Genomic DNA, 22,016 nt, shown 5'->3' with positions numbered 1-22,016 from the left:
GACGAAGGCACCTAAAGGGCGTCCCCAGAGCGCTGAATTGTGGGAGTGGTGGTACGAGAATACTCTAAACATCAGTAATATCATCGCAGCCCCGGACTACATTTCCCAGAGTGCGCTACGCCTACTGTTGTTGTGGACGAGGCTGCGCCGGTCCCTGGGTGACAGGGCAGGATGGAGGCCGGTAAGTTCCCCAGACAGAGAGGTAACTAGAAAGTAGGTGAGATGGCGGCAAGACTCGGCTCAGATAAACCTAAACCATTCTAGAGTTTCTGGAGGGCGGGGGGGAGTAGAGTGTAAGCTCCTAGGCCTAGATTGCCTGCCTCTTCTATACTGGTGTATGGAGGCAGGGCTGCAGTCTCTCTGGATTTGATATACTGATTATCTATGTGTGTGTAATACAGGGATAGGTAAGTACACACTGTGTGTATAATGCTGCATTGGGAGGTACAGCAAAAACAAAACACACAAACACTTCAATCTGTTGCTATAAATTGGGGGGATTGCTTGTTGCTCCCCTCTATATGGCCTCTGGTGACATATCGGGGCGAGATTTCACTAAACAAGTCACACAAGACAATCCTAATAATAACTAGTGCTCTATTTACATGAATTGACAGGTCCTCTTTATAGTATAAAGTGATGAGAGGTTAGAACCCCTGCCATGTGTTTTGCTGTCTGTGCCCTCGTAAGTTGAATAGGATTAGAGGGTGAATCTTGCAATAGTGACACTCGGTCCCATGACAGCCATCCAAAAGGAGATTTTCCCTTACACTGGCTGTCAAATAAAACCTGACAGTACATTATACATGTATCAGTGAAAACATAGCCAACAGTGGGTCCCTGTGCAGACCTGACTTGTGGCCCCTGCTGGCTAAGGAGGGTGCGGTGTGCATCATAACACCTCCCTATGTCTAGCATCTTACACAGCATCCATCACAAACCAATGTAAGGATGTTTATCACTGCAAGGCATAAGGAACCATGTATAGGTGCAGGTGTGATGTATTGTGGGGGTAGGACCCTAGATTAATATTATTAATAATAATAATAATAAAAAAAACAAGATTTATATAGCGCCAACATATTACACAGTGCTGTACATTAAATAGGGGTTGCAAGTGACAGACAGTGATATAGGAGGAGAGGACCCTGCCCCGAAGAGCTTACATTCTAGTAGGTGGGGGAATTTACACACAATAGGAGGGGGATATGTAGTGGTGGGAAGTAGTGATGGTTTCAAAAGACAGAAGAAGCCGGGTAGGCAAGTTTGAAAAAATTGGTTTTGAGTGCTCTTTTAAATGAGCAGAAAGTAGGAGCAAGCCGAATAGGACGAGGAAGACCATTCCAGAGAGTTGGGGAAGCTCTAGAAAAGTCTTGGGTCCGTGCGTGTGATGAGGTTATGAGTGAGGAAGACATTGGGAGCTCATTGGAAGAGCGGAAAGAGTGGCTGGGGGAGTATTTTTTTTATCAGGTCAGAAATGTAAGTGGGACAATACTGTGTAGGGATTTGAAGGCAAAGCACAGGAGCTTAAATTTGATTCTAAGGTGAAAAGGAAGCCAATGGAGAGAACTACAAAGAGATGTAGCGGAAGAGGAGCGGAGGGAAGGATGGATGAGTCTGGCTGCAGCATTCATAATAGATTGTAGAGGGGAGAGTCGGGTTAGTGGAATAACAGCGAGGAGGAGGTTACAGTAGTCCAGAAGAGAGATGATAAGAGCATGTACAAGGAGTTTGGTGGTCTCAGGGGACAGGTAGGGGCGGATTTTGGAGATGTTGCGTAGGTGAAAATGACAGGACCTGGAAATGTTCTGAATATTGGGGGTAAATGAGAGGGCCGAGTCAAAGGTGACACCAAGACAACGTGCCTGAGGGGGGAGAATGAATACCAATGTTGTCTATAATCTCAAACCATTCTTGTTTAAAGAATTAATATTTTTTCCCAATGTATATTTTACCATTGCAGAAAAGTGTTAGTTTAAGCTTTACATTCTCTTTATCTTTAGTTATTAATAGAAGGTAATTATATAGCAGACATGTGACCTGTGATCCATTTCTGCCTGAACACACAACAAAGTCTGGCTCAGTCTGTATGTCCTGATCAGCCGGTAATTAGAAAATCAGTCCATTGCCCATGAGGAAGATCTAAATAAAGGATGGTTGTATTCATTCCTTGCCAGATTCATCTGATGCTTTCCACTTTAATGGATGTCTATTTCAAGTTGTTGTAGCTAATGCAAGCATTTTGTGTGATTCATACTCTGCATATGTTGTGATCATTCATGGGGAACACGTGGTTGTGGGGATTAAGGGTCTCATTTATACAAAACATGTCTGCAGCATAGGCAGATTTGGATGTAAAGTTGCTTGCCACTGTATATAAATTGTGAACATCTGACCAGTACAAAGCCAAACACCAGTGTGTGATAAGGCATTGGGCCTGATTTATTAAAGCTCTCCAAGACTAGAGAGAATACACTTTTATCAGTGAACCTGGGCGACCCAGCGAACCTGTAATGGATTTCTTAAAATCATTTGCTATTTGTTAGCAAATGTTTTCAATCGTGGACCAAATTCATTCCAGGTTTGCTGGATTTCCCAGGTTCACTGATGAAAATTTATCCTCTCCAGTCTTGGAGAGCTTTATTAAATCAGGCCCAGTGATGGAAGCATTTTTTTTTTATCTAGGTGACACCCATAACTCCTATTTTTTCTGCTGTTGTCACAGACAACAATCAACATTTGACAGAAGTTTGTCCCTATTTACTAGAAAAAGAGACCCCTTCATTCACCCATTTCACCATTGCTGGTTAGCTGATAAAGATTTCAGTTCTGGTACAAAATATATTAACTGAATTCAGGCAGATATAAAAAAAGGAACATATGGTTCAGATAAAAATAAAATGAAATTATTTTACATACATAGGTATAATAATGGGCTGTTTTATATCAGCTTTCTGTAGCCCCCCCGCAAGGAAGAAAACATTTAGCTTTGTCAGCTGTTCATTGCTATACTGTGTTGCTGTCAGGACACCTATAGAAATTCAGAACAGTGGGATAACCTCATCATTTGTGCTTCTGCTCCTTTATCGGCCACTCATCAAGCTAGGATGAAACCTTGACTAAACTGTTTGCCTCAACTGCAGTGGAAAAAAATAAGGACACTAATTTTACTATTTTGCATCAGTGACTTGGCTTTAAATCTGTCTAAACAGAATTACAAAGCCATCATATTCGAAGTGCCCCCTTCATCAGGGCTCAATATTTTTAACCAAAGCAAGTACTTGTCTAATGTAATTGGTGGCTCTTATACATCATTGAATTGTGTTCGCTTTCCATAATACAAGCGTCCAATTAAACCAAATCTGGAACTTGGATGGATACGTTTTTGTTCTCCTCGCTTCTCTCCTTACACAACCAGCCCCTATTGGAAAAGAGCTGACCTTCTGCTACTACTTCAGGGAAAGCTGCATAAGGAGAATTATTCCATCTACACCAATTCTGACCTGACTGGGATCATATACAGTGCCAGAACTCACAACACAGGGGTGCACTACAATACATTCAGTTATTATGGTCAGAGCCTCTGCTGGTAACTTTGTTATGCAAGACTGAAGTACACAACTTCCACCTATTGGGAAACCTGTCAGGAAAACATGACATGTTGCAGTAATTTAGTTTCAGTAAAAAGGACAGACAATAAAGGAATACACAGGTCATCATTCATGAAAACTTTGTAGATTCGGGGTACTTTGCATAGATTATATAGTCATACACAAGATTTATCGTAAACTGCTGAGTTTGTGTATGTATACTTATTAATATCATCATTGTATTTTCCTCTATTTGTGCTAAATATCTGCTATCTTTTAGGTCCAAGTGATGAAAATGACATTGTCCTGTCAGATTATCTGGAACTTGAAGAACTCCCAGATACAGATGAGCCAGTTTACATCCTAGGAAAGCAATATGACATTAAAACAGGTCAGCTTTGTAAACTGTAAATAGATTTGTATGGCAGAGGGATCATTGAGGTGGGAGCACATTGCTTGCAAATATTGTTTTCCAGTTTACATCTGTTTATACATCTCTATTTATTATAAGATTTAAATGTCTTTGTGTTTAACTTATGTACTGCCTTTTGTTTACAGAGAAGAGTGATCTGCTATTGGATGTTACTTCCAGATTGTGGTTTACATACAGAAAGAAATTTTCTCCTATTGGTAAGTTGTTCTATGTTTCTGTGTTCTTCCCAACTCATAGAGTACCTTTTCTTATGTTTTAGGTTGGTAAAGGGTTAGACTCTGTCCTGGTTATGTGGTCCTAACTTTGGAATATGTGTTCCCATGGGTAATTTAATAGAGATCCAGTGACACTATACCAACCAATGTGTGGAAGTAGGTTATACCGTTTACAGTAATGTCCTGGCTATCATCAAGGTAAAAACTGATGTGGCATGTTGAGTTCTTATGGGTTCATGTGATCTTCTTAAAAAGTTGCTTGTTTGTACTATGTAGCTTTACAAATACTTGTACCTAGCAAGCTATTGGTATTTCTTTTTACAGACTGTACATTCTAAAGCTTAAAGAATATTTTTATTATTATGTTTATTTACAATAATTACTTATTTTTCACTTTTTATGTAACCAGGTGGAACAGGTCCATCCTCTGATGCTGGTTGGGGTTGTATGTTGAGATGTGGACAGATGATGTTGGCTCAAGCCTTAATTTGCCAGCATTTAGGCAGAGGTGAGCACCACATAAACCAAGCATATATGCACTATAGGAACAAAGTAGAAGGTGAATATTATATCATCAGTGTATGATGATTCAGTGATCCGTTCCCTTCTTCTTTAAAGTGTATCCAAACACAAATCAAAAATGTTATATATTTTAGTGCTCAAGTAATTATTCATGGTAGCTGCATTTGTTTTCATTAGGTTAAGAACATATTCAGCAAGTACAGACACTACCAAGTGATATTGCCATAAATGGAATGTCCCTGTCACGCTTTCTTTGTGAGCTTAGAAGTAAACACAAATACCCACCTATTTCTTCTGTAAATTGATAAACCCATCAGTGTACCATGAAATGGAGATGAACAAGGGAAGGCATGTTTGAAGTCCAACCTTTGTGACAACTATACCTTCCTACATAGATCCAATGGACAAATGATAGTGGACCCAAAGTGACAGGGAGTGTATTATTTACAAAATCATAAGAAAATATAGTAAAAAAAAAAAAAACACATTATAAAGCTGTGTACACACAATAGATTTTTGTTACCGGAAAGGATCCTTCACAACAACAAAAGTCTGAAAGAGCAGAACTGGACTGTATGTACAGCGCTTGTTAATGCATCGATGGAGAGGAGAGGGGGGGAATGAGTGAGCAGCACCCCAATGCACTCTCTCCCCTTAACTTGTATTACGATAGTTCATGAATCCGCTAGGACGTATCCATTAACCACGTCAGACGGCTGCTGTACACACGTCAGGTTCTCGTCCGATTCTAGCCCTAAAGTGATAATCAGACGAGAATCATCTGATGTGTGTATGTAGCCTAGGAGGTTCTAAGATGCAATATTTTTGTTTAACTAGAAACTTACACAGTGGGAAAACACACTCTATTGCTTTTTCAATTGAACATCTTGTTTAACGTTCTCTGACTTTTCCTTATAGAAGTTGTACTATTCACGAAGAACCAGCAACACCCTGACATTTTACAGAAAAAATACACTATTGCATTTTGCATATTGCATTGAATATACATATTGTATATTCAACAAGGAAAACAAAACTCAATCAATATGCAAAACAAAAATAAAAAAAAAAATACACCAAAAAACATAACCAAGGTGGCAAATTTAAAAGACATGTTGCTTCATAAATAGACACCTCTGACCTATTTACATCCAGGGAGAACATTAGTCCAGGTGGTTCCCCCTACATTTAGCCCCTCTGTAATAAACAGAATAAAATGTGTTTAAGTTGGACCAAGGACTGCAGTTGCATCATTTCCCATTATTGCCAGCTGTCTTTGATATCTGTTGTCTGTCAATTGTAAAATATATGGTTACAGTATGGGATTTTTATGGACAGATTTCATATAATTGTAAACCATGCCAGATAGAGGCTTAATCTTTTTTTTTTTTTTTTTTTTTTAGAAAAGGGTGATGTAAGTAAAGATCTCTCTTTTTAGTTCCATGCCAATCAAAAAATAAATTAGATAGATTCTCCTGTTTTCTGAAAATGCGTCTTAGGATAATGGACTTTGTGTATTTTACATACAAAGTTTTCACATGCACCAGTGAAAAGCTTCACTTCTTAAGCCAGGTACCTAAAACCAGCATGACTGCAACTCTGCAATTGTTTGTCAAAACTATAATTTTAATAGAAATTATGTTAAACTTGATACAAGTGCCCCAAAACATTGTATAAAATGTATACTAAAAGAATAAACCATGTATAGGCAATTCAAGATCTATGCTTAGCATTATTGGCCATGCACCCCTTAGATTTATCTTAGGGTTCATATGTTACATTTTCAAACTATAGCCATAAGTAATAGTAATAATGCAGTGTGAAGGCTAATATGATTAGATATTAGGTAGAATATTTAGTCTGAATGTATTTAGATGTAACAGGATAAAGCACCATGGGGCTTTATTCAAATCAGCACACCACAGCAGAAAAAACTCCATGTAAGGCTAATGCCCACCGCTTTGTCTGCTTTGTGGATTTTTTTTTTGCCTGCATGTATATTGGATAAACAGTCTGGTGAAGTGGAAAAGCCTGTAAACAGAGGGGATTGTGGTTGCCGGCCAGTGTCCTTGCAGAATCAACAGCCACATATGATTTTGGGAATGAAATTTTTAAGTTAAAGTAGATTCTAATGGGCTTGTAGCCAGGTATGAAAATTTAGTAGAAATGTCATTTGTAGGCAGATGTAGCTCAAAAATGTAACCATAGAACTGGAAAGGTATTCTTCTATGTTAAATTGTTATCTAACAACAATAATAAAAATGACCTTATGTAAAAGTATAGTGCATTTCCTGTACCTTGAATTATCATTTAATTCTTATGTGAACTGTGCTTGCAAAACTGTAACACACAACTTTTACTATAAAGTCTCGGGCCTAACAACTCATTTTAAAACAAAACTAAAATTTTACATATATATTTATTTGAAAGTCAATACTGTGTAAAGCATTATGTATCACGTATAGTTTCCACCTAATATGTAGCAACTTCCTAATCCTCTCCACTATATAATAGACTATAAATGGATGGCAACTGGAGTCTCTCACAGTCGTTTACATTCACTTCTAAAAAAGATATCACTCTGTAATCCATTTTTACTGTTCACACTTTGTTTTTAACCTTTTTCAGAATGGAGGTGGGAGAAACATAAAAAACAGCCGAAAGAATATTATCAGATCCTCCAGTGTTTTTTAGACAGAAAAAATAGCTGTTATTCCATTCATCAGATGGGTAAGTGCAGTTCATTTAATAAATTAATTGGACCTGACATTATTATTGTCAGCCCATAGTGGTAAATACAGCATAACGCTTCACTGAAGTATTAAATACAAGTATGGAAATGTGTTTTTGATACTGTGTTCTCCGCCTTAGTAGAGCAAAGAATAACATAACCCCTAATAAAAAAAACTTTATTCTGAATAGTTATATGTATTGATGATTTAAAACATGTGTTTCTTGGTATATTTTATACTTCTGGGGTTTAAGTCTTTATTGTTCATTTATTTGTCATGATTTTCTTAATTAAAAGTTTAATTTTAACACAAATCCTAATTTTCTATTTCTGCTCGTTTCTGGATCACAAATCAGCACAGATGGGTGTAGGAGAAGGAAAGTCTATAGGGGAATGGTATGGACCAAATACAGTGGCTCAGGTTTTAAAGTAAGTATTTATTATTTTACCTAGCTGACTATCCTTTTGTAACAACTCTGGGGTGTATGTATTAAAAGTGTTAAAACAAGAAATGTCTAGTAGAAGGAAGAGGTGAACAGTGTGTGTGTGTAGTTATCGGGGAGAAAGAAGTGAGCACTGCGTGTCTGTGTAAAGAGGAGGGAGAGTTGAGCAGTTTTGTCTGTGTGTATTGGAGAGGGAGAGGAGAGTACTGAATGTCTGTTCGGAGGATGTATGGAGGAAGGAGAGGTGATCAGTGAGTGTCTATTTATAGAGGAAGGAGAGACTGTATGTATTGGGAGGGAGAGGTGAGTGTTAAATGTTAGAGCATCTCTACATATTGGGGAGGAAGAGGTAAGCAGCTAGTGTCTAATAATTTGTTGAGGGAGAGTGCATGTCTAGGCATCAAGGGGGAGAGGGTACGCAGTGCACGTCTATGCATCAACAAGTGAAAAGTCGGCATTTTCCATCTTTGTTTTGGGAAGCGAGAGGTTAGAAGTGCGTGTCTATGTATTAAAAGAGAGAGCTGAGCAGCATGTGTCTATTGCAAAAAGGACAATCTGTGTGTCAGGGAATATGAATACAAGGAAGGCTTTTTCATTATACAACTATTAAATGCATTGCAAGTAATGGTATATGGATAGAATTGACACCCACAAAATGCTCAGAAACATACAAACTGTAAACATATACCTAAAAAAAAAAAACACATTGCACATAAGCACAGGTCAAAGACCTGTAAATGGCCTATTTAAAATTATGCAAGTCATTTTTGTACTCCACAGACATAATAGACCTGTAAATTGGCCTTATGGGTCCCACTTATAAAATATTGCAGGATAACCTATTAATTGGCCATAGCAACCGCCTTGATTTCAATTATTTTTCCAGGCTAAAGTTAGTTTTACAAGTCGTAAACCACCGCTTGACATGTCATTGCCTCTAGATTTTAGTATATAATGTGTGAGTGTTGTGACCCAACTAAGAGACTAATAATTAATAATGTTCTTGGGTTTCCAGGAAACTTGCTTTATTTGACGAGTGGAATTCATTAGCTGTTTATGTTTCCATGGATAACACTGTGGTCATTGAAGATATAAGTAAGTTCTGCATTTGTTCTTATAGTTTTTGCTTTTAGTTTAATCATGTAATACTCAATGTTAGTTATATGACACCTTATATCATTTAGTCAGAATTTTGTTTGTGAGTCTGTTGTAAAACCCAGATGGTTTTTGAAGCTGCTGGATGAGTTCTGAAAGCCAGGTAATCTGCATTTTAAAAAGAAAACCAGGAATGGCAACTCCCATATATATTATTAACTTGTTATATATTACTGGATGTTTGCACTAATCTTAGGCCTGCCACTGTGACTCCCAAAGGCTATTTGATACTGTGCTTCAGTCAAGAGTAAAGGTGCGTACACACTTCCAATTTTTATCGTTCCAATCGAACGACGAACGATCGATTGGGCAAAAAATCGTTCGTAAAAAAGTAACCAACGACGCCGATGAACGAGGAAAGTCGCTGGAAACGAACGACCGGACCGGCGGATCGGATTGGACGACGATCGTTGAACATCGTTCGTGTGTACGGTCGTTCGTTGATCGTCCATGTTCAGAGCATGCGTAATGAACGAACGTTCGTTCACTTTCCTGTCGTGCACATAGTTCCTCTATCGCTCAAACGATCGTATCTATTGTGTGTACAATATCTACGAACGATCGTGTCGTTACCTCTATGTGCAGGATCGGTGCTCTACGATCGTTCGTGTATATCGTGCAGGAACGTTCGTCGTTCGTTTTCCGACGATAATAATTGGAAGTGTGTATGTAGCTTAACACTTTAGGAACCCCACAACTCATTGTATTCAATGAAAAGGAAGACCATACTTATCAGTGGTGACACAGAGGGTCTACATAAACAGCTCCTATAGAGTGTAATTATTTTAGGAGCCTGATTCACTATTGTGCTTATGGGAATATGGAGCAAAGGCCGAGGTGAGACTAATGGCCGCATTAGGTCTTCTCTTCTATTTCCAACAAAGTCCGGTACTTAACCCAGAAATTTTTTTAAGCCGGTTGGGAAGAAATTGCAGGCAGGTAGCAGCTCCTGCATTGTGACCTAACTCATCAGTAACCATCCAAAAACAGCTAGGTGGTGCACCCAGCTAAAAGGGGTTTTGGAGAACACTGATGTCAACCTATTGCTATTGATAGCAGAGTTTTCCTCTCTCTTCTCTGTCAGCTGTATATTGTTATCTGTAAGTCAAAGCTGACTGATCATTGGTGTTCATTGACGTAATAGGCTTCAGTGTTGTAAAAATAACCTGTCAGAATATAAAAATTGTAGCTAATACTACAGGCTCAGGGGTAGTCATTCTGATCCCTGAGCTGTCAAGTAATTAGCCCTAAACATGCTTGCAGCTATTGTAGGCTAATATGTGCGACCCCTTGTCCCTACCACTTAAATCAGGTCAACAACCTATTTGGTTATGAAACACTACCACAATGATTATTTAGGTCTGTTTAGGAGCAAGCCAGCCATGGTAGACTCCATATTTTTATTTTCAGTGTTTCTATTTAATCTATTACATTTAAATATAGTGGGCTCTAGTTGTCATGTTTGTGTATAACTGTACACAATATTCATCCTAGTTTATCTAATGTAATAATACAAGGAGTTGTGTCTTTACAAGATTATTTTACCTTGTTTGACCTCATACTCTGTGCTTTGTGTGTTGTATGCAATCAATATCTACTATTAAATATTTATATTTTCTTTGTGCAGGGAAAATGTGCCGCTATCACCCTCACAATTGGAGCACAGCACAAGGCAGTTCTTACACTTACCAAAGTTCTTGGAGCAGATGTAGAGACACTTCAGAGCAGAACTCAGCATGGAGGCCGCTCCTGCTCATTGTTCCTCTGCGCCTAGGAATCAACCAGATTAATCCTGTGTATGTAGATGCTTTTAAAGTAAGTTTTTATAAAACAGGAACTGGTCACTTTGAGGTACCGTTTTTTATAATACAAAATAAAACTCATGTTTACATTGCAAAGTGATTTTTTACAATGGTTAGCAAATGAAATGTAGCTTTGCTGACTTTAATCATTCAATAAAGTGCAAGCACATTGTTTTATCCAAAGTGAATTTTTGCTTTACCTCATTTAGTGAACTAGATGACTACTTACTTTGCATTGTAAACATTCTTTGACTTCATTAAAAAGTAAATCCCAATGTTTTTATTTATTGTTTCTTCTCACAAACTTAACTAATGTATTTGTTCTCTGCATCATACACTGTATTGAAGATTTGTACTCCTATTGCTCATCATTTTCACTCATCCCTCTTCTTAATTGTGGGTGGATTTATGTTTAAAGTTTGTAACTTTCTCATGATTATGTTACACATTTTGAACTTTTTTTTTTTTCAAGTGCAAAATAGAATCTTTTAGTTTAATAAATAAAATATCAAATTTACACATCAATGCTTCATTCTAACCTACTTGTTACTCGTTTACTCTTTTTTTTTTTAAATGAGCAGACGGTAAAAAATATGTGGCACCTGGCTGGGGGTGAGCAACTGAGGAAGTGGCTCTGTTTTAAAGTGATTCTGTTTTAAACCTTACTTGCAGATGCCAAAAAGTGTCTTCTTATATCTATAAAAATGTTCAGGCTGTCTTAGTATGCAGATTCCATGTTTAGCAAGTAGGCCTTGGTCTGGTCCCTTATATGTTACCACCTATTGGATGGCCTCTTAGACAGAGGAAACATATACCCTTATGGCATATAAACCTTTTCCACACATAGTTCATCTGTGCATTTATCTGTTCCCTGGAATTTACATTAGTGCTGCCTGCTGGCCTTCTGGTATTGCTTTAATCTGTCCACTTATATGACTACCCAAAATTTAGCAAACAGAAAATATTAAACATAAAGTAATTATTGTAAATAAATAATGGCCACTTATCTTTCTTCACAGGAATGTTTTAAAATGCCCCAGTCATTAGGAGCTTTAGGTGGAAAACCAAACAATGCCTATTATTTCATAGGATTTTCAGGTAAGCTCATTATCCAGTGCTAATAGCTCTGTCATCTCCTCACCAATCTGTCAGCCCTTGCTGCCATCTATTTCTTAAAAAGAACTCCAAAGAGAATTATGAATTGTGATGGATGTCTTTACTTTTTTTCCCTTTTTGTAAAGGAGATGAGTTAATTTACCTAGATCCCCACACCACGCAGACCTTTGTGGACAAAGAGGAAACTGGGACAGTCCAAGATCAGACATATCACTGCCAAAAAAATCCTAACAGGATGAAAATTTTGAACCTGGACCCCTCAGTGGCATTAGTATGTAGAGAACCAATTGAAAGATGCAATGCAATTGAAAAAGTATTGATCTGTCTCCCTGCCCCTGTTTATGATTAATAAATGTTCCCTATGGTGTTCTGGAGGTCATGTAATCCAAGGCTTTACGTGATATGAGGAAGCTCAAGAGCAGCAGTTCTTTCATTCATGGCAGAAAGGATTATATTTAAATTAATAATGTCATCCGGTAATGCTGACATGCCTCCTATTTATTTACATTAAAAATAATGTTAGTAATTATTATGTTCATCATTCATCTTCAATTATAAGAATAAAAAATGTTATACTGCTACCAACACAAAGCTGTGGCCTTTATTGCACGCTGTATTTCTCATTTTATATTTATACACATATTTTTACCTCTACCTCTCTTTAGGGATTCTTTTGCAAAGAAGAAGCCGATTTTGATAAATGGTGTAAAACTGTAGAAAAGGTAGGCTCTGCAATTGTTTTTTAGTAAATCATCATTAGCTAAGGTATTTTGATGTAACAAACTGGCATCAACTTTTCAAATTTTATTTTATGGAGTTTTTGTTCTGCAGTTCTTTAATACCTTAACATACCATACAGTGATATTTTATATATGAAACTGATCGCTTTAGGATATATACAAATTTTAAAGGGTTGTAGTTACTATTTTACAGAATCAATCATATTTTAAACTATATTTAAAAATATAGAAAATTTGGTAGCCTACAAATGAAGGCTTTACTTTCTGCTTATTCGTATTACACAATTTTGTAATTGTAACAAACATTTTTTTTTTGTTATATATTTTTTTTACAATTCTATGAATTTAGTAAGTTGTCTTTCCATTGGCAGGAGATATTAAAGCAGCGGAGTTTACGGATGTTTGAGCTGGCACCAAAGCACCCACCTCATTGGCCTCCTTTTGTACCACCAACAAAACCAGAGGTGACCACTACAGGCGCAGGTTGGTAAACTGAAAAGGTATTAGCTAATAATCATTTTTTTATCTGTACCTTGTACCACCAGTTACTATATTTATGTAATTATTTCCTGGTTGGTGGGATACTGGTTTATAATAACGGGTGTACATGCCTTGTAGGACTGAGGGGTTTAGTGGGCACATTTATTAAAATCAATTAGGAGATTAAATAAATATTAAATTAAATAAAGTAATTATTTTATTTCACCTCCTCCCTGACCTGTGTATTGCATGCTTTTAAAGTCTTTTTCTGTAAAGTTTCTAGATCAGTTTTTTTTTTTTTTACCGTGGTAGAACCCTTGAATAATTTTCAGGTCTTCAGGGAACCCCTGTTATAATTACTATATCCACAGCTCACAGTACATTAGTGTGGTGGTCAGTAGGAATAATTTGCTCAAAAAATACCTTACCAGAGAAAAAATATCTCCTTTACAGATCGGCAAAAATGTTATTGGTGTCTGATAAACTGACCTAAGAGGCACAAATTGAGGAAATACTGTGCTGGACTGTTTACATAGTAAAATCTCATTAAAGGGCTCTTACTGAATTGAAAATCCTGACTCTTAAATTTCCATTTCAGTGGAATTTGTGAGCATGTGGAGTCTTGGTTATGTAGCTGTGCCTTTTGGTACCACAGTGTCCCACTGGCAGTCTCTGCTGGATAAAAATAATTTCATTCTGAACTTCTTTAAAGTTTTTGATAAAAGTATGACGGGGTCTTTTAGTTTATGGTTTTTGTTTTGCTTTTTAGTTCCCCATTGGGTAGATTTTCTTTGCCTATTCTGATGCCCCTGTAACTGTAACTGAATGAGAATTTCCCAGAGAGGAACACAGATAATGAAAACTAATTCTGTCTAAAGTGTTTTTATTGCTCTGTTTGTAATTCCGTTGGGGAGACTTCCCATCAGATACTCTTCTGCTGAACACTATCTATAAGAAAGTAACCCTCCCCAAAACGGGAAAAACAGGAATAAAAGACAGAGAATCATATCCTTCCCTACTTTATCCAGCATGAAACAACTTATAGTCTGGAGCTCCCCTATTCATCATGACCTCCACAAATCTGGTTGGCCTGTGGATTCGTATTTGTATTTATATTACGCAGCACTGTACTAAGTCCATAGTTGTAACACTAACTGTCCCTCAAAGGGGGTTCACAATCTAATGTCCCTTCCTCAGTCATGTGTCATTAATGTAGTCTAAGGTCAGTTTTTGAGGGGAAGTCAAATAACTTAATTGCATGTTTTTGGAATGTGGAGGAAACCGGAGTACCCGGAGGAAACCCACACAGACGTGGGGAGAACCGGCAAACTCCATGCAGATAGTGTCCTGGCTCGGATTTGAACTGGGGATCTAGCACTTCAAAGGCCAAAGTGCTAACCTCTGAGCCACTGTGCTGCTGATCAGTTGCTATTAGTTTAGCATATTCAGAATATTTCTGACAGTTTGTATCCCATTAATGATATACAGTATTTTTATAGTGCTGACATATTACGCAGCGCTTTACAAAATCCATAGTCATGTCACTAGCTGTCCCTCAAGGGGGGCTTACAATCCAATGTTATAAAGGCAATTGATTCAATTTATACTGCAGAAACATGTTGGCTGCCATTGCAGACCTCACCTGATAGTGCTTGTTGTGTGGCTTTACCGTTTCTGTTTTAGGACTTTGGGTCTCGGGCTAAAAAAACAAGAATGCAGGAAATTATGTCAGAACACCTGACTGAAATGTATTGAAGCCTTTGGGACAGTATGACAGGCAGATGGCTAGATTTAGGAGTCATCATGGGCAGGCTATGTATTTCCTAAAGAAAAATTTTTTCCGCTAATGTTTTCATTCTTTTTATATCTCACAATAGAGCTCATTGAGTCCACCGATAAACTCTTCGACGTGGAGGAGGAGTTTGAGATTCTGACAGTGTGATGGATTCTCGGTGTCTGTGCCGCCGTTGGCCTACGCACAGATGCAAGTTTACCAGAAAGTGCCTCAGTCAGAGCAAAGAACAGAGCAGAGTGCTGGGAGCCACTGACTATTGCCAGGAATGTCTGCACTGGAGAGATATCCATTCATTGCATATTCCTGTTTCTGGGATGGCCAACACTGTTTACAGTCTCACTCAGTGTGTCAAAGGATGGATTTTGGAAATGTGCACTGAGGCACTGTAGGCCCCACAGTATACACGTAGCAGACAAAGGGTTAACTGTCTTCTTTTTGCAATAGCCCACCTTGCACCCTTTTTATACACTTCCATGCTGGAAAAGTCTGTATTGTTTGTGAGAGTTCTTTGGAATTATATGTGTGTACATGTATGTATTACTGACTTTTCCTGCTGAGGGTACTCGGTTTATTATTGGCGAACCCTCTGTGGTAAGGATGCAGAAATATATGTTTTTCCCTGGCCAGCACTCTGTTTCATGTTTCCATGTTGGATTGTCTGACAAGTGTCTACGAGTCCCTTATTTTTTTTTCTCAGTTGGTAAAAGGTCTTCTTACAGCATTGCAGTTTGTATAACTTGCTGACAATCACTTCGTTCCAACTGTGCTAAGTTGCTTACAACAGCCCACAGCAATATTATAGCTTTTATGAGGGCAGCCATGTTGTGTTCAACACTCTGAGAGACACCTGAAGCCTTTTTTTTTTCGTTTAGCAACAGAAAAGGCAAAAATACAAGTGACGTCTTCTTTTGTTACATGCTTTTAGTACAAATGTGCCTATGCACTAGGGAGGAGGCAGCCATGTTGAGGGCTCAATAACTCTGTGTGAGAATGCAGTCTGTCCAGATCTGGACACAATAAGGCAAACATTGTGGCCAAAGCAGCAAGCCTGCATGGTCCTGGAAACTGGACGATCTTTGGATATTTTGGTCTATATACTTCCTAGGCAACGGGCACATTTTTAAGCTAACAGAACCCTTACGTAGCATAATTATTTATTTTGACAATTCAATCGAATGTAGGATATTTTTGCATTACCACTTTTATCTTAGAGCTAGATTTTCAGGCAATTTGTATGTATATAAAAAAAGGATCTTTATATAATGAAGGAAAGACAATGCAGTGTTGTGTTTTTTTTTTTTGTTAACTTTTTACTACATACAAACTTGTCCTGCACTTAAGTTTGGTTTAAGCATGAATAAATGACTGTATAATCATTTATAAGTTAATAGCAGTTAGTGAGCCCTCTTATGGTCCATTCTTCACATCTAAATGTTGCACTTTCTATCTTATAAAGTGCATTAAATGGTGAGGGTGAACAAAGTGCAGTTACTCATTACAACCAATCAGAGTTTAGTATACAAGCATCAGATAAAAGACTGAGGCTGGATACACACCAAGTGCGAAGCCAAATACCTTAGTTTTCCAGAGTACGCACCACAGTACATTATGACGTGTTGTTGCACTGTGTTTAAATGCAGCATGTTCCTTTTTTTATCCAGTGCACATCAGCATAGTGCTTTGGTGTGATTTGGGCCAATTGGAAATGGTGGATTGTACTTTATTATTGTGTTGGGCCTATATTGAGCTCAGTAGACAAGGTGTTAATGGGCCCTTCATCATGATTGGCTCTTCTTATGCTGCCCATGTACACTTTACTTTTATGTCTATTATTGCAGTTGAAGTATTTGGGAAAATTTTCATATGTGGGAAAATTGGAGTATTTTTATTTACTATATATTTGCTTGCTCATTTTTATATTATTATGTTTGCTTTAAATAAATCTTCATTTATTCTCATATTTTTCTTTATCTCAGTAGACTGTATAAAAACGGTTCAGGCATACTAGATATACTTCAATGTGAAACATTTTTACAGCCTCTCAACATATTTAAAATGATCATTTCGCACAAATAGTTTTTCTTTCCAAGGTAATGATGTGAAAAGAAATGTGAATGAGAACAATTACTGCCCTTTGGAGGTTTTTTCCATGATCAGTCATGATGCCGTAACATGTCACCAGCTTTCATTTTCAGACTAAGAACTAAGTTTTTCTTGCAGCCACCCATCAGGTACAACCCTGCTCTGAAAGGCATGTGGCTGCGATAAAAGAAGAATAAAAAAGAGTCGGGAAGTACAACCTCCGTTATCATGTGAGGTACTTTTAGATTAAGATTGCCAATTATCATTCAGAATTTAGTTATCACTTTCACTTGTTGGTGTGTATTTACTAAAGTTTGGGGTGTTCACTTAGAAAATTAGTGAAAAATTCCAAGTAATGCTCTCAAAGAATATATAATAGTATAAACTCTATAGAGAAAGGGTGGTGCCGAGCCTTGACTTTATTCTCTACATATGAGAAGAAAGGAAGAAGAGAGGAATGAGGGTTCATTTTAGGCACCAATGTAATACCTTAACTAATTTAAGATAAAAAATACACTTAATTAAATTCAAGATATCAAAAAAAAGGGTCAACAATAAAGTAGTTACATGATTCTCATACATAAAAACAAGTACTTAGCGGTTGTTTGTTATTTAGAGAGTCCCACTCGTTGATAAAATTTAGGGAGATGGTAGTACTACCTAGATGTAAGTACCACCAATTAAATTTGTTATCATTAATAATCCTTTCTTCTTTTCCTCCATTCAATTTGGATTCCAAGAATACTATTTACCGTATTTTTTGCCGTATAAGACGCACTTTTTGTTCCCCAAAACTGGGGGGGAAAGGTTGGTGCGTCCTATACGACAAATGTGTTATAAAATAATTAAAATAAGATACTCACCCGATCCTGCGTGTGTCTCTTCTCCTCGCTGGCTTCAGCGTGTGTCATCTCTCCTCTCTGGCAGCAGCATGTGTCTCCTCTTGGCTGCAGTGAAGAGCGAAAGAAGCCGGCACAGCGCCCTCTGCTGTTCCCTGTCCTAACTGCCGTACAGTGGAAAAAAAGCACAGAGTGATCAGAAGGGGAATAATCTTTCAGAATCTTTTTTTATAGATTTTCCTCCTTTAAAATTGGGTGCGTCTTATATTCCGGAGCGCCTTATTCGGCGATAATACGGTATGTATTATTATTTGCACTGGGAAAACCTATGCTTCCTATATCCCTATGATGCTATCTATATCAATTATCCTTTTGTACCTTTATAATAAATAATGTATGACGAAGTGCATTTATTATGCATATGACTAATATGCACTGTTTATCAATCAGTGTTGGAGCATATATTTTCCATCATCATTGGACTCAATGCTGTTATGTCTTTTATAGTCCCAAGAGTTGGTGTTTATAAAAAATCCCCCGATGAAGCCCTTTGTGGGCAAAACACATCGGTAATAAAACACACTACAACATCTCTTCTCCCTAAATTTATCAACGAGTGGGACTCTCTAAATAACAGCCTCTTTTCCCTTTCTTTTCATATGTTCACTTAGTAAATTAACACTCTACAAAGGGTCAATTACTTAGCTTACTGGAGTGAAGAAGTGAAGCTATTTCCTTGCATTTAATTGATCTTTAATTAATTCTCTACAAAATGACTTTTTACTACATTCACAAATCCAGGTAAATTATTCCTATTGAGAAGCTTTAACTTTGTTGACCTTTCAATTTCTGACCTGGTTATAAAATATGCTGCTTGCCTGGTTGGTGTTCTGATCCTCAGCCTTTAAAACCTTCTAAATCACTGACCCAGAATGAGATTACAGCTCAGGTGAGACAACTGAAACCAAAAGATCAGCTTTACATCCAGGCAATCAGCATATTTTAGACTGAGTTCAGGAATATTGCCTTACATTTTCTCTTGGTGGTAGGTCCACTTTAAGTGATCAGCGTATTCTCTTTTATTAAATTAACCACATTGTCTGAGATTGTTTTTTAATATGAGTGGGTGCAGAGCTACTTGTCTGCAATAGTTCTGTTACACATTGGCCCTGATTTATTAAAGCTTTAAATGGCTGGAGGGATATTATTTTCATCAGTAAAGCTGGGTGATCCAGCAAACCTGGAATGGATTTCTTCAAAGTAATTTGCTAGAAAATGTTCACTAATAAAAGTGTATCCTCTTCAGCCTTGGAGAGCGTTTTTAAATCAGGCCAATGTGTATATTAACATGGTGCAAACCAGCAGGTTACAGAAGCAAACAAGTGTAAATAAGCAAGTAAGTGTGAGGGCTGCCAATAGATGTGAGAGGCAGGCATTTAGGACCAATGATAATGAGGTCCTCTATACAGGGGCTTTATTATTTTACAAACTGCTTTACTCCCCATGCAGATTCATAGGATTGCAAAAGAAGCTTTTTTTTTTCCTTGGAGGTAAAATGCAGGGCAAAAGCACCTGTGAAAAAAAACATCACAAAAGTGTCTTCAACTGGTCACAAATGCAACATAGGTGCTTCTGAAAGCATGTTTTTTTTCACCTGCGTACACAAGTTCTTACACATGTACACACATCAGATCATAATGATCACCCATGACAAACGATCATGCTCGTCTCGGGTGAGAATCTGACATTTACAGTGGTCCCCTGACATCATTAATGGATTTTTCACAATGGATCCATGAAAAACAAGGAAGAAATGTATGCTTGCTCTTAATCCCCTCTCCCCTTCATAGAACAAAATAAGTGCTGTGTGTACATTCATTCATCTGTCACTGGATACCATCATAAAAGATTGTTACCAAAGATGAAATAACGTGTGTAGGCAGCCTTAGGATCGTCATTTCCAAGGTAACTTCCCAAAGCTGATACGTGGCCTAGACCACAATACAATTTCGTACATATTCTGTACAGTTTATTTTTTCTTTAGGAACATATTTAGGACAAAACTTGAATCAGGGATCAGTTTTATTAATTTTTCTGAGTGGTTGTGTGCACTCCAGACCGCTTTGTACAGTTTTCCCTTCTACGGCACTGTTCATGTTGTGAGACATTAAATGCAACCATTGTTGTGTGTTCATTGCAGTAATAAAAGTAGAAAGTGTACTTTGCACACAGATGAATATCTCTGCAATAATGGAATACAGTACAAACAGTTCTGGAATAAAAATTATATAAAGTAAAATACAACCTGGTAGACACATAAAATCAACTAAAAAAAATTGTACATTTAATTGTAGTATTTCTAGCTTGTAAAAAGTTCTCTGTGTAAAACAACTTATATAATTACAAAATAAATGCACCAAGGCTACCTCGGAAAGACCAGGCTCTAGTGGTCAACAATTTGGCAGAACATGCAGCAGAAGACTAGCAGAAGCTTTATGCAGATCAAACTCGCTGACTTCTTACAATACAAACCTAGCAATGTTGTGTGGACTGTGTCACAAAACATAATAAACAACATGATCTTATTTTAATAACTGTGCTAATTTCTGTTGCCTTTAAGATGTATAACTGAGTACATTAGTGAGTAAAGCAAACCCACCATCTGCCCGAGGACACAGAAATGCTGTCTGACCAAACAGAAGATTAAATATAATGATTTTTGAGTTTTGTGAATTCTGTTCCTGTCTTTTTACAGACCTGCATACAGTACACAATTACTGACCAACTAATATGGCAATAAGAATGTAAACTGGTGGAGATCTTTCAGGATGCACTGCAATCATCCTGACTGTAATGGCGACATGCAGGTTGTTGTCAAAAGCCCCACGAGTGGCTGCTTTTATACATAGTGCTGGTGACATTCTGATATCATGCAGATGGATAGGTAAGGTATAAGTGAGACGTGACATCACAGTATTAATATTATGTTTTGTTATGTTGAGAAGACTGCTTGAGAAATGCTTACTGTGAAAACAATAAAGGCATCAACTTTAGCAAAGTATTGAAACCCTTCCTGTTCTGTAAAGTCAAAAATGATAGTTATAGACTGGTAATATCAGTCAGGTTGGAGTTCTTTGTGGGGAATGGGATGCATAAACCCTTTGGGGATAATTTACATATCACACACAAATGGATGCAACACAGCTGTTTGATTCTTCCCAATTAGGTCATTAACTCATAATAAAGTTTCTTCTTTCCCAAATGAACTCCGGCTAGCACCAAGCATGAAATTCAACTGTCAGCATAACCCTGCTGTTGCAAAGATTAAAATTTACAGAGGCCTTTCTGAGGTAGCCAGGATTAATACATGATAGTAAGACAAAAATAGGTTAGCACCGTTTCTTTTTATAATATTTACTCTCTAAAATGTGACCAGTCCATACTTCATTGTACGGCCTCTCTCTCGTCATCTGAATAATGACTTTACAGCAGATGCTCTTTGTTAATTCCTAAAAAAAGTGCCTTATTGTAATCTTCAAGTTCTAAGGCAAATGCTTTTGATCAGAATGGTCATCTTGATTGCCTTTTTATATTCTGATGGAGGTTGGAAATCAAGGGATTGAGTGCTTGTTATCGCAATTGTGCTACAAGTTCTTCATGCACACCTGACAGCGGCTGACACGTGTTCGAAGTTGTCCAGATTTCAGTGTTTCAGATGGGGGTGCACCTACAAACTGCCTTGTTTCATCTACAGTAGTGAGCCAGAAACTATACTTGTTGGCAAAGTAGTGACAGGTTCCTCGAGCACCATTGCATTCGATAAATGGAGTGGCCCGGAAGTCTTCCAGACATGAGCCCGGTGACACTAATGACTGCCCGCCACCTTCTGCACCCGCAGCTGTATGCTGTAAAAGAAGAAAATACAGAATCACCATCAGGAATACAGGAAATAAGTATGCATCCAAAAACTTATCAATTGTAGTTCATCATTTACTAAGCATACTGACACATTTGGTAGGCCTTGAGACATCAAGATCTAAACCTTTTTTATGTGTTCTCACTGATCTTTATTA

At 37.6% G+C, this 22,016-nt stretch overlaps 2 protein-coding genes across 5 annotated transcripts in view; one reads left to right on the top strand and one right to left on the bottom strand.

Annotated features, from left to right (window-relative positions):
* Nucleotides 1–85: 85 nt before the first annotated feature.
* ATG4A (autophagy related 4A cysteine peptidase) lies at nt 86–16,982 on the top strand. Of its 2 annotated transcripts, XM_072429772.1 has the most exons (13): nt 86–181; nt 3,871–3,981; nt 4,149–4,220; nt 4,648–4,746; nt 7,389–7,490; nt 7,848–7,920; nt 8,950–9,029; nt 10,717–10,904; nt 11,911–11,989; nt 12,133–12,278; nt 12,673–12,729; nt 13,119–13,230; nt 15,105–16,982. In XM_072429772.1, exons 1-13 carry the CDS (start codon nt 172–174, stop codon nt 15,167–15,169), a joined length of 1,194 nt encoding a protein of 397 aa, XP_072285873.1. In that variant the 5' UTR covers nt 86–171; the 3' UTR covers nt 15,170–16,982. The 2 variants fall into 2 exon arrangements, with proteins under 2 accessions (XP_072285873.1, XP_072285874.1); XM_072429773.1 differs by lacking the exons at nt 86–181; nt 3,871–3,981; nt 4,149–4,220; nt 4,648–4,746 and having other exon boundaries at nt 7,853–7,920.
* Nucleotides 16,983–20,007: 3,025 nt separating this feature from the next.
* The window catches only part of COL4A6 (collagen type IV alpha 6 chain), a 131,283-nt gene continuing 129,274 nt past the window's right edge, over nt 20,008–22,016 (bottom strand). For all 3 annotated transcript variants that reach the window (XM_072431646.1, XM_072431648.1, XM_072431647.1), the window contains one exon: nt 20,008–21,848. In XM_072431646.1, the coding sequence (XP_072287747.1) occupies nt 21,588–21,848 (261 nt within the window). In that variant the 3' untranslated portion in view covers nt 20,008–21,587. The remainder of the gene's footprint in view (nt 21,849–22,016) is intronic.

This window comes from Pyxicephalus adspersus, chromosome Z (assembly GCF_032062135.1).
Source record: "Pyxicephalus adspersus chromosome Z, UCB_Pads_2.0, whole genome shotgun sequence".
NCBI lineage: Eukaryota > Metazoa > Chordata > Amphibia > Anura > Pyxicephalidae > Pyxicephalus > Pyxicephalus adspersus.
Note: the sequence above shows the minus strand (reverse complement) of the source record. Positions and strands in the feature narration are given on the sequence as shown.

What these genes read in the sequence shown, in the direction of transcription:
- ATG4A (XM_072429772.1), top strand. An exon ending in ACAGTGGCTCAGGTTTTAAA is followed by an intron (nt 7,921 to 8,949) that starts GTAAGTATTTAT and finishes TTGGGTTTCCAG; the next exon opens with GAAACTTGCTTTATTTGACG. An exon ending in GGTGACCACTACAGGCGCAG is followed by an intron (nt 13,231 to 15,104) that starts GTTGGTAAACTG and finishes ATCTCACAATAG; the next exon opens with AGCTCATTGAGTCCACCGAT.